Source organism: Vigna angularis, chromosome 9 (assembly GCF_016808095.1).
Source record: "Vigna angularis cultivar LongXiaoDou No.4 chromosome 9, ASM1680809v1, whole genome shotgun sequence".
Classification (NCBI taxonomy): Eukaryota; Viridiplantae; Streptophyta; class Magnoliopsida; order Fabales; family Fabaceae; genus Vigna; species Vigna angularis.
Genome location: NC_068978.1, coordinates 4,850,195 through 4,867,119, shown reverse-complemented (window position 1 = coordinate 4,867,119; position 16,925 = coordinate 4,850,195). Strand labels below are relative to the sequence as shown.

General features: G+C 31.6%; 1 protein-coding gene across 4 annotated transcripts; it reads left to right on the top strand.

Moving 5' to 3' along the window:
- The first annotated feature begins 1,973 nt into the window (after window positions 1-1,973).
- On the top strand, window positions 1,974-7,095 carry LOC108347562 (two-component response regulator-like APRR3). Of its 4 annotated transcripts, none has more exons than XM_017586891.2 (9): window positions 1,974-2,115; window positions 2,304-2,501; window positions 3,433-3,594; window positions 3,688-3,818; window positions 3,954-4,100; window positions 4,465-4,570; window positions 4,704-5,085; window positions 5,776-6,547; window positions 6,703-7,095. In XM_017586891.2, the coding sequence occupies exons 2-9, from the start codon at window positions 2,321-2,323 to the stop codon at window positions 6,814-6,816; spliced, it is 1,995 nt and encodes a 664-aa protein (XP_017442380.1). In that variant the 5' UTR covers window positions 1,974-2,115; window positions 2,304-2,320; the 3' UTR covers window positions 6,817-7,095. The 4 variants fall into 4 exon arrangements, with proteins under 4 accessions (XP_017442380.1, XP_017442379.1, XP_017442377.1 ...); XM_017586890.2 differs by having other exon boundaries at window positions 4,695-5,085; XM_017586888.2 differs by having other exon boundaries at window positions 4,671-5,085.
- The last annotated feature ends 9,830 nt before the right edge of the window (window positions 7,096-16,925 follow it).

The following is a 16,925-nucleotide window of genomic DNA, read 5'->3' as shown; positions in this document are numbered from 1 at the left end:
TACCAAGAATTAAATTTGTGACATTAACTCAAATATCAATTATTGGATCTTTTTAACAGGGATACACCATGGATATTTGACACTAATGTGCCATAAGAAACCCATGTAAAATATTATTACATCATCTTCAACTCAAAACCTTAACCAATAAATTTGTGGGTGATTTTTTTTTACATGTTTCTCTTGCATATTTTTACCCACTGTGTGACTCTAACTCAAACTTAACTCATTAAAGTGTCCCTTAAATGTGAGTCTCTTTCACATTGGTTATACCCCCTTAATTAGAATAAATTTTCACCCAGATCATGCCAATACTTGTATGAAAGATGACTACCATCAAACTTAAATTAAGTATTGTAGTTGCAAAAACTCTTCATCGTAAGTAGTCACAGATGTTAAAAGTGCATTCCTACACGAGGATATGAAGGAAGACATCTTTATGACACAATTAGATTTTGACGTACAAGACAAGAAGAATCTTGTTTGCAAGTTTCATAAAAGTTTGTATGACTTGAAACAAACACCAAGATAGTGGTGTAAGAAGTTTAATGAGTTATGAATTTTGAGCAACTCTTGATTTCACATATGTGATACTAAGAAATATCTTGAGAATTAGGAAATGAAGAAAATGATTGCCTTTTATTTAGTGACATTGGGAGTGTTATATGTTTTGTTAAAATTCAATCCCTTATTATAAACAAAAGCATATATAACCAAAGTATAATTTTGTCAAAGATTTGATAAGTTATGAAATTGCCTTTGTTAACGATCTAAATCACAAAATTCAACTAATATGTTAACCAAGATTGTCACAACTAATAAGTTTAGGCTTTATAGTGAGACAAGTAACTTTCAAGGATAATCGATGATGAAAATATTACACTAAGCAATAATATAAGTCAAACTCTATCTAAAAGAATTATGAATATTGTGGAATTTGGTTTTAGTCTCTCATCATGTCATATAGAGGAATATTGTTCTCTCTATTGTTATATAAGTAACATATTGTAAAGCTTTTAGATACATCAACATAAAGTACTTTCTAGTATAGTCATGAACTTAGATATATGTATTGTGTAAAACTATGCAAAACTTTTTGTGTCATTTATTTTTATCTCACATATTTCTTTTGTTTCACTCCTATCAATGGGTATCAAATCGAAGAATTCTATTTCCAATAGGATAATTATTAAAAGAAATATTATTGCATGACATAGGACAAATGGACCTAATCATAATATTTGGATTGTTATGAGTTTAAGTGTTTTGACCATTAATTATAACTTTTGGCCTAATATTAATCATTGGATCTAACCCACATATTGTCTTAAAGCCTTTTATATGAATTGTCTTTTAGCTTACATGTCCCAAATTTTCTTATTTTCACCTAAAATACCATAATGATATTAGAACAAAGTTTATTTTAATGTTTTGGTAAATCCCACAACGTTTAAGATTAATGAAAGTGTATTAAAAAACTCAAATATAATTTAAAAATTTAAATATAAATTAAAAGTCTTATATTAAATAAATAAAAATAAAAACTAAACGTCACATAACAAAATTTAACTAATTCATTACATTAAGGTTATAAGTTGAAAAATAATATTATAATTCTTTACACATTTTCATGACGTATTGATATTAAAATTTTCGATATTTACTAATATGAAAAAAAAAAGGAATATGGATAACGTATTAAAGTGACTGGACTCACAACCAAAAGAAAGGAATGAAAAAACAAATAGATTAAATCTGGGTGACTCCACGTGTCAGTCTGTAGACCACGAGATCAAAGCATTGTAAAATAAAACCAGATATTACTGTACAGAAAAATATCGGCTCTGAGAGAAGATATAAGGACGACAAGTGTCCATTGGGTGGACCCCACGTATGGCGGAAGATCACCTCAAGCGTTGCATATTAAAATAATGGATGGCGGAAACTGCGCCACGTCATCATGGGAGTAGCGATCCACCTTTTGATCATCCAGTGAGAGGGATGGAGATTTTGGTGGGAAGATATTTTTGACGATTTTCGCGGTTGTGGGCGAAAGCTGGTCACCAGTGAATCAGAATCGGAAGCAACTAAAGAAGAAGAAGAAGAAGAAGAAGGGTTTGTTCCAAACAAAACAAATCATTTTTCTCTTTCAAATTTAGTTATTTATTATTATATTATTGTTGTTATTGTTGCTCCTGAAGACGACGACGGTGATGAGGTCAATTTCATTTACTCTGTTTTCTTCTTCTTCGTCTTCCTCGTCGTAACTGATTTGGGGTTTTCTGTTTGGTCGTGGAATGAAGCATGCTTTTGTTCGAGAATGGCTGAGTTGAGTAGTACGATGCAAGAGCACGGGACGGGCAACAATGGCGATCGCTCTGCAGAGGGGGTTCAGTGGGAGAGGTTTCTGCCGCGGATGGTGCTCAGAGTCCTGCTTGTAGAAGCTGATCATTCCACTCGACAAATCATCGCTGCGCTTCTTCGCAAATGCAGTTACACAGGTTGCTTCTTCTTCTTCTTAATTCGGAAGAACCTGTTATCGATTTCGCTGTTTATGTCGTTTTCTTTTGGATAATGTTTGCGGCATTGTATTATTTAACTAGTTGCCGTTAGCTTGCTAAAATTTTGCTTTTGTTCTATCGTTTTGATTATGGTCTATGTAATTAGGTTAAGTGTATAACAGCGGGGATATCCAGAGAATAATTCTATTTAATTTTCCACCTGGTCGATTCGGGTAACGTCATGGATACGTTGGTCAATGTGTTGCTATTTTTTTTTTTGTGATAAATTTTATTAAGTTTTTGCAGTTATGATGAATTATGACCTGAGTTTATGAAAATGAGAATCTCTGTTTTCATTCATACATAGGCTTATTTGTCGCTATGTTTAGAGTGTTTAAAACTCAATAAACCTGATTACTTTACCAAGGTTTTTAAAAACAGGCGGCAACCCTGTGCAAGTTCACGAGCATCGATGATCGTAACAGTAGAAGCATAGCAATTAACACGATGAAACTGCAACTCTAACCCGCAATTTAAAATCTTGACTCCCACTGTAATTTTGGTTTTAGTAGAAGTATATTTGGTAATATTTCAATAATCTTTGTTTATCAAGGGGTGTAGTGTAAGATGTTATATATTCTTGATACCCATTTTGTCTCCATCCTTTGAACAAAAAGTGAATAATCCAATTGTTTTAATTTCAGCCTCTTTCGTTTCAAATGATGTATTTATTTGCATTGTATTTCGGGAAGGAAAGTCTGGTAACCGTTTATTATATGTGTGTATGTATGTATATATATTTGGTTGGAATATCAAACAATTTATTATTTCAACAAACTGATAATGGAAAACATTATGGATGATCGAATTTCAGCTTGACATTATTATTTTCAGGCTTTACTACTTCATGATAGTTTTCTTTTCCATGTAGTTATTGCGGTTCCAGACGGATTAAAGGCATGGGAGTTGTTGAAGAAGAACGCGTCCGAGCTAGATCTCATAATAACTGAAGTGGATCTGCCAGCAATATCTGGATTTTCCCTTCTTTCTTTAATCATGGAACATGAAATTTGTAAAAACATTCCTGTCATAAGTATGTAAACTTGTTACTTTGTATTTGTATTTTTAGTCTCAATGTTAGATAGAAATGGCTAATGAGCTCAGGTTTATTTTCATCGCTGTGCAGTGATGTCTTCTCATGATTCTGTAAGCATGGTGTTGAAATGCATGCTAAAAGGGGCTGCTGATTTTCTTATAAAACCTATTCGGAGGAATGAACTAGGGAACTTGTGGCAACATGTATGGAGAAGGCACGCTGTACGTCATATTTTTCAATCTTTTTATAGAGATTTTTTTGTATTATTTTCTTCTTTTATAATGGCTTGCCCATTTACATATATTTACTTGTTCTTTTTATTTCTTTCCTCTCTCTGCCGTATGCTATTTATTCAGAGTAGCACTCCTGCTCCAATTACAACATTTTCACCAAAAAATCTTGAAACTGCCTCCGAAGACAATTCTGCAAGCAATAAATCTAGTGGTTCCGTTGCCTCCTCTAAGGAAAACAACGAATACAGTGAGAGATTAAGTGAGGCTCAAGTAAGTTTCACTGCCTCAATTTTGCGAAATTTGTCTTTTATTGTGATTCTTACAGAGTCAATTTTCTTGGAGTTTGGTTTGTTGAGTGTGAAGTGATTGACTTTTAATTTAATTATATTTTATATCTGAAATTCTTTCTACATTTTTCACTCTGCATGGATTGAGTGACATATAAAGACATGCAACCTAAATTTTATTGCACAATGCATTTACAAAACCACTTCACTTGAAGAAAATATCCTTTCTAGATTAGTTTTGCTTCTGAAATTTCACATAGAAACAGTAAGTTTTGCAAACTCTTGTCTAGAGCACTTGTACATTGCCAATTTTGGATGTTTATAGTACATACGTGGAAACCATGCAGGACGTGCCCCAGCTGAAAAGGTCTAAACAGCAGAAAATTGATTTGAAGTATGAAAAGTTTACCAGATTTGAAAGTGAATCAACTAAGATGGATAATGAAACAAGAGGTATACTAATTTTATTCTACACTTCGATATGAATGTGTTTTTTTTTTGTCTTGTTTTAATGTATTGACTGTTGTGCTATCTGTTAAAACATTTAATGCAGATAATTCAATTATAATTGTATCAGACAATGCAGGGTGCGACAAAACTTTTGAATCGGCAGATTTAAGGCTACAACAAGACCATGGCTGTGCTGATACTGAAATTGAGGTTGAAATCTTAAAATCTGATTTAGGCATAGGAGATTCTAATATTAGTTCTGAGTTGCATGGATGCAGTGATGAAGGGGTGAAACCTATTAAAGGAGCTATTGACTTGATTGCAACATTTGGAAATCTTCCAAAGCACCCTGATGAAAACTGTAGTTTTAATGGTGGTAATACAACCATGTTTTATGGTGTTACGCAATTGGAACTTTCTTTAAGAAGTGATTTTCCTGGAAGTTCATGTAAACAAGCAAGCGAAGCAACTGAGGAATCTCAAAGATTGAACCATTCAAACACCTCTGCGTTTTCTTGGTGAGTTCTGTGTTTTGTTGTGACTTTTTTGGTTCTTTAAATGACATCTACAATACCGTAAAATCTTTCTTGTAAGAAACTAATTTTGACCAGTGGAAGGAAGTTCTTTGTCGAGTTTTGTTATATTGTTTCTCTCATGTTCTTTTATGTCTTTTTGTCAGTTTGATTTATGCTGTTATAAATTAACATTGTGGTGACAGCTGAACAAATGGTGATTTGGAGTGAAACATAATTTTGAGAGCCTATGATCTATTATAATCTCATGGAAGGATCCAATTCATGGTAAAACTTAGAGCCTTATGCTTCTAAAACCTTAAATACTGAAGAGACCACACAAATGTGCGTGCTTTTGTGCACCGTCATCTGCATTAAGAGGAATTCTTCAATGAGGCTTGTTAAAATAAATTGGATTCTTCATTTTCGAGTTTATAGATCAAATAATCACTTTGTTAAACTAAACAGGTTGGCCCCTCTTTGTTAATCAATAAACTTCTGCACCCTTATGGTTACCCCAACCCCCAGCACCCAAAATTAAAGGCCATGTTTAAGCTTTCACTTGGGTGATGTGAAATCAATATCCAATCTTTCATTCTAAATTATGTTTCCTAGTGATCCTTTCAGAAAATCAACTTGCAATAATTCTTTGCGATTGCTCATTTTCTGACGGTGGGTGACAATTTCTATATGCAGGTATAGTAATAGTAAATTGGTGCACCCTCTTTTTCGAACACCATCAATTACATCCGCCGAAGTAAACAACCCCAGTTGGGATTCTCACGAATCCCATAAATTGTCTCGAACTACTTCTGGAAATTGTTGTCAGTATGGTGGCTCAAATAAAAACCTGGAGAATATGATCGGTACGGTCATTGATCAGTATGGACAAGTTAAGCCAAAATTATCAAACAGTCAATGTGGAATGTTACCTGTTTCAGGGGTTGTTTCCGATCTTAAGTCCAAGGGACATGGTAATGTTTTCACTTCAGTGTTCTACGCAACATCTGGTACTCACCCTGTGTGGAGTCCGAAACCAGTCTGCCAGAACGAGAGTTCTCCCTTTCCCACAAGTACCTCCTCCCAGTCCAATCCTGAAAGTCACAACTCTGACCAATATCATGAATATTCCAATGATGCTACTTGTCTTAATCAAAATGTAAAGGAAGACACTGATTTGGATCAGGCAAGGCGTGATTCTCCTGCTGCTGATCAGAGTGCTGGTAATAGTTTATGCCATGATGCTTCATATCATGTCAACAGTAGTGCGTATGGAAGCATGGACAGTGGAAATGATGGGCATGCTACTTCAGCTATAGTATCCAAGAACAACCCAGAAGTTTTCAGCGATAGTGTTTGTCATAATTATGATGGGTCTCGAGGCACAGAATCTCATCACACTAGTCAAAGAGAAGCAGCTCTAACCAAGTTTCGACTGAAGCGGAAAGAGCGATGCTTCGAGAAAAAGGTATTACAACCAGCATTGTTATTGTTTGTAAAATGCTAGTTTACTTTAAAAGTATATATGGTAAAGATAAATCTATGACTAGAGTTAGGTTGGAAACTCCTATACCATCTTCTGCTGGTGATCTTATTAATAAGAACTCTTAATTTGTTGTAAAGGTTCGATATCAAAGCCGGAAAAGGCTGGCAGAGCAGCGTCCTCGGGTCAAAGGGCAGTTTGTTCGCCAAGTACACAATGATCATCCAGTTGCTGATGCCGGTGGTGATTCATGAAATTTGTTTTTTAATTTGCTTAGGCTACCTGTAGTATTAAACTACTGCTGACTGTAACACCGATTGCGTCAACAAGGATTAGCTGTAGGTTGGTTTGGTTTCTGTGTGTTGGTGGAATCTGTTTATCGTGAAGCATTAGACAAAGTAAGAGTAGGCCAGTAGGGAGATAACTAAAGGGCAGGGTCATTTATTCTATGGTGTTTCCTTCTGAATTTATATTTGTACTGCCGCTTGCAAAATTAGGATTTTGTAATATTTAGCGGGATCGATTTGGTTTTACCCTGTGTATATGATTTCTTGGTTAAATACTTGTATGGGTCTGTAGTTACATAGTTTGTAGGTTTCAGTTTGAAAAAAAAAAAAAAATCCCTCGAGAATCTCTGGTTTTACAGTTGAAGGATCGTTCTTTGCAATCGATTGTTGAGCATGGTTTTAAACTCACATCATGCAGTTGCCCTATCTATTTCAGTTTGCAACCATTACTGACATTAATTCTCTGTTTACTCGATACATAGCAATAAGTGCCAAGGTAAGATTGCATACCTGTAAGTCTCCGTGCCACTTGGAAGGTGGTGGTAACCTGGGTGAGTATATGAATTATGGCTTGAATACTGTATGGTTCCCTCGCATGTTCATGTTCATGTTCTACAGTTTTCTTTCCTCGTCTCTAATGAAGAGATTGGAACGCAGTTTATCTGAAATGCCGAATGTTAACGGACATAAAGACAAAGAAAGCAGTTTCATAGTGGCTACATGGTGGACGATTGACTGCGGCTGTGGATACATTGACATTGAAGAGTGGTCCTTGATGAAACCAGCACATGGACTTGTACAGGAAAAGCATCAATAATGTGCACTTGTGGGACACCATAATGTCTAGGATGATGTGGGACTGCAAGACGCAATCATCCAAACTCCAAACTCAAAATAGTAATGAAGAATCGGCACATCATGCAGAAGCTTCACAATTAATTTTGTCCATACATTTCCGAAAGGGTTCAGATCGAGCCACATCACCTTCTTCGGCTATTTTATTGCTGATCCAAAAGAAAAAAAAAATGGCTATTCTTTCTTCTTCATCATTGGCAGTTCTATTACTATCTCACTCTTAACATTTTGCTTCTTTCTGTAAAATAAATTAAGGAGCGTTCAGTAGTACTGAATTTTTTAGTTTTTTTTTTTAATTCATCTGGTCCATCTTCTAAAAATAACAATTCGCGTAAACTAGGTTCTCCATAAATGTTTTTTAGTGAAGTTTTTCACAAGAGACATGCCTACCCGAGCCATGGCAATTTAACCTTTTTTAGTTAAAATTAAGCGTTTATTTTTATTACTGTTTTTTTTATCGGCGATAAAGATTAAATAAATGAGGAAGTATTTGAGGTATACAATTTATTACCGTGTTTATTACTGTTATTAAATAGTTAAAGAGTGATAAAATTATCATTTTAAAAAAAAAAATTAAAATCCTTAATTGGTTTTGAAACTGAACTAATGGAAGGTAATCATGATAATATTTGTATTGTGAAGAATGAAAATTCTCTTAAGAAAAATTTAAATTGTGGTGTGCAAGTAAATTTGATTTCTTGGTTTGTATATCTTCTTTGGAGGATATCACTCCCATTATGAATATTTCATAGATGACAAAGTGAATCAACTCAACCCGTTCTAACCCGGTCCATCTTGTTTGGTGAGTTGGTCCTTGGATCACTATCCATTTTGACACTCCTATTTGCAGGGTTTATAACAATTAGAGATTCAATTTATAACGACAACTCATAATATTTGATATGTAAGGAGACTTGTTTTGTAGATAAATTGAAAATAACTTCTAAATGGACTAATATGTTTGGTGAGAGAGAATATTTTAATACTGAAGAGGATCCGACTTAAATTACAAGGAAACTTGATAAATATAGAGTAAAGAAAGTTAACACTAAATATTCCAAAACAAAAACTTATAAAAATTAAAGATATTTTTTGAAATGTGAAAGTACGAACTAATAACAAAATTTTTAATACGTTGAGAAATGCTTTTTTCCTAGTATATAGAGCTTAAAGTATGAAATAATTTTAAAATTATTAACTTTTTTTCATAAAAAGTATTATTTTTTACTTTGCGCGAGATAATTTTATGTGATTCTTTTACCTTTTTTTTAATAAAATCTTAATGTAATGACAATGATGTATAACATAAATAAATAGAAAAGGTTAGTTTTACACTTAAAAATACATCTATTTAACACTCTTTTAATAATAATAATATATTATACTTTTAAATTAAAATTAATATAAATATAATTGAAATGTTATTATTTTAGAATTTTAAATGAGTGTATTTGTTGTGATGTTAAAGTATCACTGATTGTACATACTAATGTTATTAATGTTAACTAAAAGTTTAAATATTCTTTTGATCCTGGTCCACTCTCTTTAATGTGAAACTCATTATTTTTGGATATTTATTATGGTTCCTATTTTTGTAAATTATGTTCAATTTGGTCTCATTGTGTGTCATGTGTTAGTTCATATTTTGTTTTTTAGATTTTTTCTTAATTTAAAAAAAGTTGTCCATGATTCAAGTCAACATTATGTCACATGACAATGTCAGTACTACATGTCAAGTTAGTATCAATGTCATGTGTCAGTGTACTGTATTCAATTAAGTCAAAGTTTTCATTATGTTTGTTCAATTTAGTCCCAAATTTCATTTGTTTTGTTTAATTTAGTATCAATTTTAAATTTTAGAAGGAAAATTATTTATTATTTTTAAATTAGATGAATTTTTTTTCATTACTTTTAATATTGAAAAGAATATTTTTAATTATTTTTTAAATTAGAAGAAAAATTCTTCATTATTTTTAAAATTAGAAGGAAATTTCTTCATTATTTTTAAAATTAAAAGGAAAATTCTTCATTATTTTTAAAATTAGAAGGAAAATTCTTCATTCTTTTTAGAATTAGAAGGAAAATTCTAATTTATTTCTAATATTAGAAGGAAAATTATAATTTTATTTTTAAAATTAAAAGGAAAATTATTTATTGTTTTTAAAATCAGAAGAAATTTTTTCATTATTTTAAAACCAACTATAACCCTATTTTTTACATATAAAAAAATATCAAACATAAATCTAATAATTATATTCCAATAATAGTGTTGGTTTAAAAATAATAAAAGAAATATTTAATAAAAACGTGAATTTTAATAAAAATTAAAGTTTGGTCTTAGTTTAAAGAGGGACAAAATTGGAACTGAATTGAACAAAATTAACAAAAATTGGGACAAAATTAAACAAAATTAAGGAAAATTGAAACTAAATTGAATATAAGGCTTCGACACATAACACTGACATTGATATTGACTTAATACATGACATTGACATTGACTTGACATGTGACCCTAAGATATTCGCATAGCACATGGTTGATTTGATACGTGGATAACTTTTTCTAAATTAAGAAAAAAAAATAAAAAATAAAAATAAAACTTAAAAAAATCACAAACGGAAACATGGCATACCCTCTTTTAACAATTTAGATAAAATAATAAAAAATGACTAAATTAAATATAATTAACCAGAATAAAAACCAATCAACAAAATAAATCTCACATTAAACAAAATCACGAAAATAGTAACAAAAATAATATTTAAGTCTTAACTAAGTATCTCTCCTTCAGCCTAGTTTACGTATATTAAACTGAATTTTATTTGGTTTCAATTTGATAATTTAATAATTCAATATTTCAATTCTAGCATTTGAGTAAATTAATTAATTAAGATTCTTAAAACTTATCTGCTGACACAACAAATTATTCAACACAGCTTTTGCGTTTAATATTTGAATTGAATTCAACATTACCTAGTTAAGATGAGTTTATGTTAATTAATACATGCTTTCAATGCTATCTTGCATTGGTTATTCTCTAATTTAAGGTTGCAAACAATTCAGATCGAGTCAATTTGTTGAGAGTTGTCTGCTTGTAAAATAACTTCTTTCCATCAATCATAATTACAAACTTGAGTTTGATATATTAAAAAAATATTAAGCTTGACTTTGTAACTTAATTAACTTTATTTTATGAAAACTTTCTTAATTAAATTGTTTTTCAAGTTTAACAATATAATATCTTTAATTATTTAAATATTAATATCTACTAATAAAATATATGTATAAATTTTCAGAAAAAATTATTCATATATTAGAAAAGAAGTTACTATTTATATAAGTGCAACTCAATATATACGAATTATAATACAACATATATAATTTGTAAATCAAGTGTGTTAGCATCTAAATAAAACCTAAATAACACTATATTCAAAAATAATTAAATATATAATATATAAACAAGTTATGTCAATCTTTAATGTCAAATTTTTAAAATTAAAGTTTAATTTATTTGATTAATAAAATCTAACTTAAAGCTGAACTTTTTTTTATTTTTCAATTTAATAAACCACAATTTGTAAATTAATAATTTGTGACTAAATACTTTACCAATAATTTGACTGATTTACTCTACTTTCTAAGGTATATAATGTTGAACTTGTTCATTATCATTTATTTGTTTAATTCCATATCATTGACCCAAATTTGACACTTCCAATGGGGATAACTGGTTTTATTTTGTATAATGCATTAAATTCATTTGTCCTTTCTGCATTAAATCATTCTGTCTTTTAAATGTCAATAATTATTGATCAATTATTTCTTGTTGAGGTGTCTGTGATTTGGGATCACAAGAGAATAAGTGAATAAATGCAACCCTGTCCAGATGCATGCAAATCTCCTTCGATCCACGTTTAAGTTGTTCTTTTCATGCATTAATGATTGAACCTTCAAAATGCATAAACACTTCATTTCTTTTATAAAATAATTGTCACATGGCTACGAATTTTATACTTTTAGTATAAAATTATTATTTTAGTTTAATTTATTCTCAATTTAATTAAATGTTTTTATTTTCAATTAAAAATTATGATCATTTTTCAATATCAAGTTTGATTAATATTTAAAAAATATTCTTATATATGATTTTTCATTAAAATGTTAAGTTAGCAGTATTGTTTTTTTTCTTTCAATTTGAAGTTATATTAATTTTGTTTGGTTTAATATACTTTTAGTTTCTATATTTGTGAGAGGATTTAATGTTTTTTCTCGGACTATTTTCTTGATGAGATTCTTATATATTTTTGTTTTAAAGAAAACTCAATGTGATCGTTTTTGTTAAATCAATTATTTCTCTCATTTTTGTTTTTAAAATTGAATAATAAATGCATAAAAGGAGGAGTGATTGTATTAACATATGGCAATTCCATTAAAATAATTTCTTTAATTATTGACAAAATATTATTGATGACAATAAATTTATTGGTGAACTCAAATTTATCAATAGATTTTTATGTTGGATTTCACATTTTAATTTAGAGTTCTTATGTAGACATGAAATCAATCTGTAAAATCTTTTGGTACATTATAACTATTATTATTGATAAATATTTTCATTGATACATTATCATCATAATTATTGTCCATCTCATTTCATCGGTAAACATGTTAACAATTTAGAAGACAAATTTCTCACCCAAATGAAATGTATACTAAGGGAAGATGAGTGAGAAAAGTGTAACATCCCATAATCTCACACTTGATAATTCATAATTTATATATTGTAGCATTACATTTAAGGTAACATCCCATAATCTCACACTTGATAATTCATAGTTGATATATATATATATATATATATATATATATATATATATATATATATATATATATATATATGTTTTAAACTCAGATTTCAACTACAAACTCATAAATATAACTCAAATTCTTCTAATTTATTCTTCTATCCCTTTCTTCATTGACATTGAATCAGACGACATTCCTTCATCTGCTCCCGTATAACGAATTATACGATCATCGCACATACACAAACACAAACAAGTAGGGTGAGCTAACATGCAACAAATCATTTATAAAACATGCATAATTACTTTGATACACTCAACAAACCTCATATAATAATTATGTCAGACACCCTCATACCATCATACAACAATCGCACCATAGATACTCATCCCATCATACTACAATCCCTAATAGACACTCATCCCACAATACCCAATAGACATTCATCCCACAATACCCTATAGACACTTATCCCACAATACTCAATAGACACTCATTCCACAATACCCAATAGACACTCATCCCATAATACTCAATATACACTCATTCCACAATACCCAATAGACACTCATTCGGATGATACGTTGATGAGCGGTCACGGGAGGTTATGCGCTTGTGATGACTTCTACTTCTTCTTACAAATACACTTCCAAAATACTCCATACCATCCACAAGGTTAGTCCTCAACACTATGTCCAAAATCGGCACATAGACCAGGACCTCCTGCCCCTCTCACCACATAATTCATCCTTCTCTACTTGAGACTGGATGATTATTAGAGTATTAGGATAACCTCCAACAACAGGACCCTTAACATCAACATATACACAAATACCATATCATTACAGAATCTCTCCACGAGACTCATACCATGCTCATATTCCTCAACTCATATTATACCATTACAAAATCTCCCCATAATACTCATATCATGTTCAGATGCATAAATTCAAATCTAATATAATAAAATACAATCATCACAGAAATCATACAAAATGAATATATCACAAAATAAATTAACAATACTAAAATATCACCATAAATGGTCACCGGAGAAGAATCAAATGTTTGACGAATCAAACTCACCATAAACACCAGTACATATGACTAGTCACAACTTATTGGATTTGACCAGGGCTGCTCTATGATCAGGGATGTACCAACTCCGGGTTTTAAGATTCCTCTATCCTACCATCACAATTATAATTCATAATTCCATATCTACCACAATAACATGAATTCATCAGAAATTTTCATTCCAACAAGATATATTGCACAATAACTTAACAGTACATAATCTGTTCAACAAGATTTAAGTTAAAAACTTGTCGAGTAGACTTCCAGGAAAGAGAGACGCGTCACAATGGACAACTTAAGTACCAAGTCTTTCCTTAGCCAAAGTGTTCCTCAACTAGTTTTAACAAATTTCTTATTTACAGATTCAAAACAACAACATATAATATTAACACAGAAATTCAATATAGATAGATATATAACAAGCACCTATGTTTTTCATTAACAGTATTCACACATAATTTCAAGACATGAATAGTAATAAAACAATACTAAATCATAATATAAAAGCTTAGAAAGGTTAGCTCCCCTACCTCTATTCCAGACTTAATCTCTTGCTCAGAATTTGTTTTCCCGAAAGCCCTCCAGAACTTCTACTCTTCTTGCAACTAAAAATTTCTTCCTAACTCTTTCTTCTCTATTTCTCAAGATTTCTCACTTGATTCTTCCTCTCTTTGTGCAGAATAACCTCCCTTCTCATGGCTATTTATAGTCCAAAAATTTTACTATTTAACAATTTTTTAATATTATTTATTATTTTAATATTATTTTATTATATTAATATTTTAATCACCACTTGACATATCTGATCCCTCAATAATGACTTCAAACGTGGTGTGCCTATCCAGTATCATTATTTTAATTTTTTTTTTAAACAAAAAGGTAGAAAAGAGTTTGAACCCATGTTCTTGAAATCACCACAATTTTCTACCAGTTAAGCTACCAAAATTTGTTATTTAGCTTTCCACATTTTATTTTTACATAAACTTATTAATTATATTTTTCATTCAGAAAGAAATTTATTACTACTAGTAATAAAATTGTTACTATTAAGGTAAATATTTTTCATGGGTCTTACATTCTCCCCAACAAAAAAAAATTTCGACCTCGAAAATTCTATACTTCAAGAAAAATATATGATAGTACGATATATATATATATATATATATATATATATATATATATATATATATATATATATATATATATCAACTATGAATTATCAAGTGTGAGACTATGGGATGTTACCTTAAATGTAATGCTATAATATATAAATTATGAATTATCAAGTGTGAGATTATGAGATGTTACATTAGTGGTATCAGAGCCTAGCCTCTCCCAGTACGGTGTGGTTCGAGGACGAACCATGCTGAAGCTGGTGGGCATGTGACACCCGAGCACTGACGAGGGCGGGTGTAACATCCCAAAAATTCTCCCTTTAAAAGAATTCAAAATTTAAAATATTGTAATAATACAATTACATTGACACCATGTAACCTCAAACTTAAATCTAAACATATAACTTAAGTTCAAATCTAACTATAACTATAAAATTGAATTCCTCTAAGTTGTTCTTCCATCTCTTCCTTCATTTGCACAGGATCCCGCGACAATCCTTCATCTGCTCCCGTATAACAAATACGTTATACGATCATCGCAAAAATATGATTTTTCCGATACATGCACAAATAAGTAAGGGTTAGCTAACATGCAACACAACAATTATAAAACATGCATAAATGCTTTGATATAAACATCATATAAAATTTATATCAGACATCCTCATATACCATCATACCACAATTCTTACTAGACATTCATCCGGATGATACGTTGATGAGCGGTCACGGGAGGTTATGCACTTGTGATGACTTCTACTTTTCCTTACAAATATACTTCCAAAATACTTCATACCATTCACAAGGTTAGTCCCCTCACTATGTCCACACCAGAACATAGATCAGGACCTCCTACTCCTCTCACCACATAATTCATCCTTCTCTACATGAGACTGGATGATTATTAGAGTATCAGGATAACCTCCAACTACGGGACCCTCAACATCAACATACACACTAACAACATAACTTTTCAGAACCTCCCCATGAGATTCATACTATACCTGTTCCTCAACTTACAATATACCATTACAAAACCTCCCCACAATACTCAAATCATGAGCAAATGCATGATCTCATATCAATGTCATGACATACATTTATCATAATAATTATCATACATCATGCATTCACACATATCACATTACATCCTATATTCTAAACATTTATACGCATAAATTCATCCAACTTAGAATCCAATACTAAGAGTAGAACACATTTGAACGAGCACTGTTCACCAAACTCAACTGGACGACATGCTACTGGACGATCGCTATCTGCCAATTGTTATTCACTGAACACTGTTTGATTGGATCCTATTTGAATGAACGCTAGGGAATCAATGAACTATTGAGCCGAACACTGAAACTCGGGACCCAAACCAAACACTCTTAAGACGAACATGGATCAAACACTAGACCGAACGCTCGAAGCCGAACGCCAGGTCGAGCCCCAGTTGAACAAACGTTAAGAGGTCAAATCTCACCGAACACTACCTATGATGAACATTATCTGAGTGATACATCATCGAGACCGAACACTTATAATCTAACCTAAGCATATTCCAGATCGAACGCTATAAATTACTAATCACATAATAATAACGAACTGTCAACACTCAATTTCGTCCGGATTGACTAAATAATTTGTTTTATTGTTTTATCCTCATAAAAGGAAAAATTAAAAAAAATGTGTGTTTATATAAAAAGAAAAAGTATATAATAAAAAATTATTAAAAAAAAAAAGTAAAAATAAAAAAAATAGGATGAAGCGTTCGTCCTTCTTTGGGTGCGTTCGGTTTTTGCCACTGTTGCTGTGACCGTTCGTCCTCAACCGTGAGCCTTCAGCACGTTTGGACGTTCGTCCTCCGCTTCAACCGTTCGGTTATCATCCAGCTTTCGTCCTCTGTGTTCCAGCGTTCGGTCTTGGTGTACGACTGATCTTTAGCGCTCGTTTCTTTAACGTTCGGCATGCATGACCGTTCGTCCAAACTCTGAGGCGTTCGCTCGTTGCAGGAACCGAGTACCACATAGGTTCCATCTTGTGACTGTTCGACCGTTCGTCCTCTCCTCTGCCGTTCGTCCTTTTTCACTATTGGACCGTTCGGCCAGTATTCAAGCTTGCGAGCGTTCGTCCTCTTTGATCAAGCGTTCGTCCTCTGCCGTTCGTCCTTCCCCAATGTTACTGTGGCCGTTCGGCCCAACAGTGATCGCTCGTCCT

Excerpts from the sequence above, each read along its gene's own strand:
- LOC108347562 (XM_017586888.2), top strand. The coding sequence starts at position 2,321 with ATGGCTGAGTTGAGTAGTACGATGCAAGAGCACGGGACGGGCAACAAT. Across the intron at positions 3,819-3,953 it reads ATGTATGGAGAAGGCACGCT|AGTAGCACTCCTGCTCCAAT; the intron begins GTACGTCATATT and ends CTATTTATTCAG. Across the intron at positions 5,086-5,775 it reads AACACCTCTGCGTTTTCTTG|GTATAGTAATAGTAAATTGG; the intron begins GTGAGTTCTGTG and ends TTCTATATGCAG.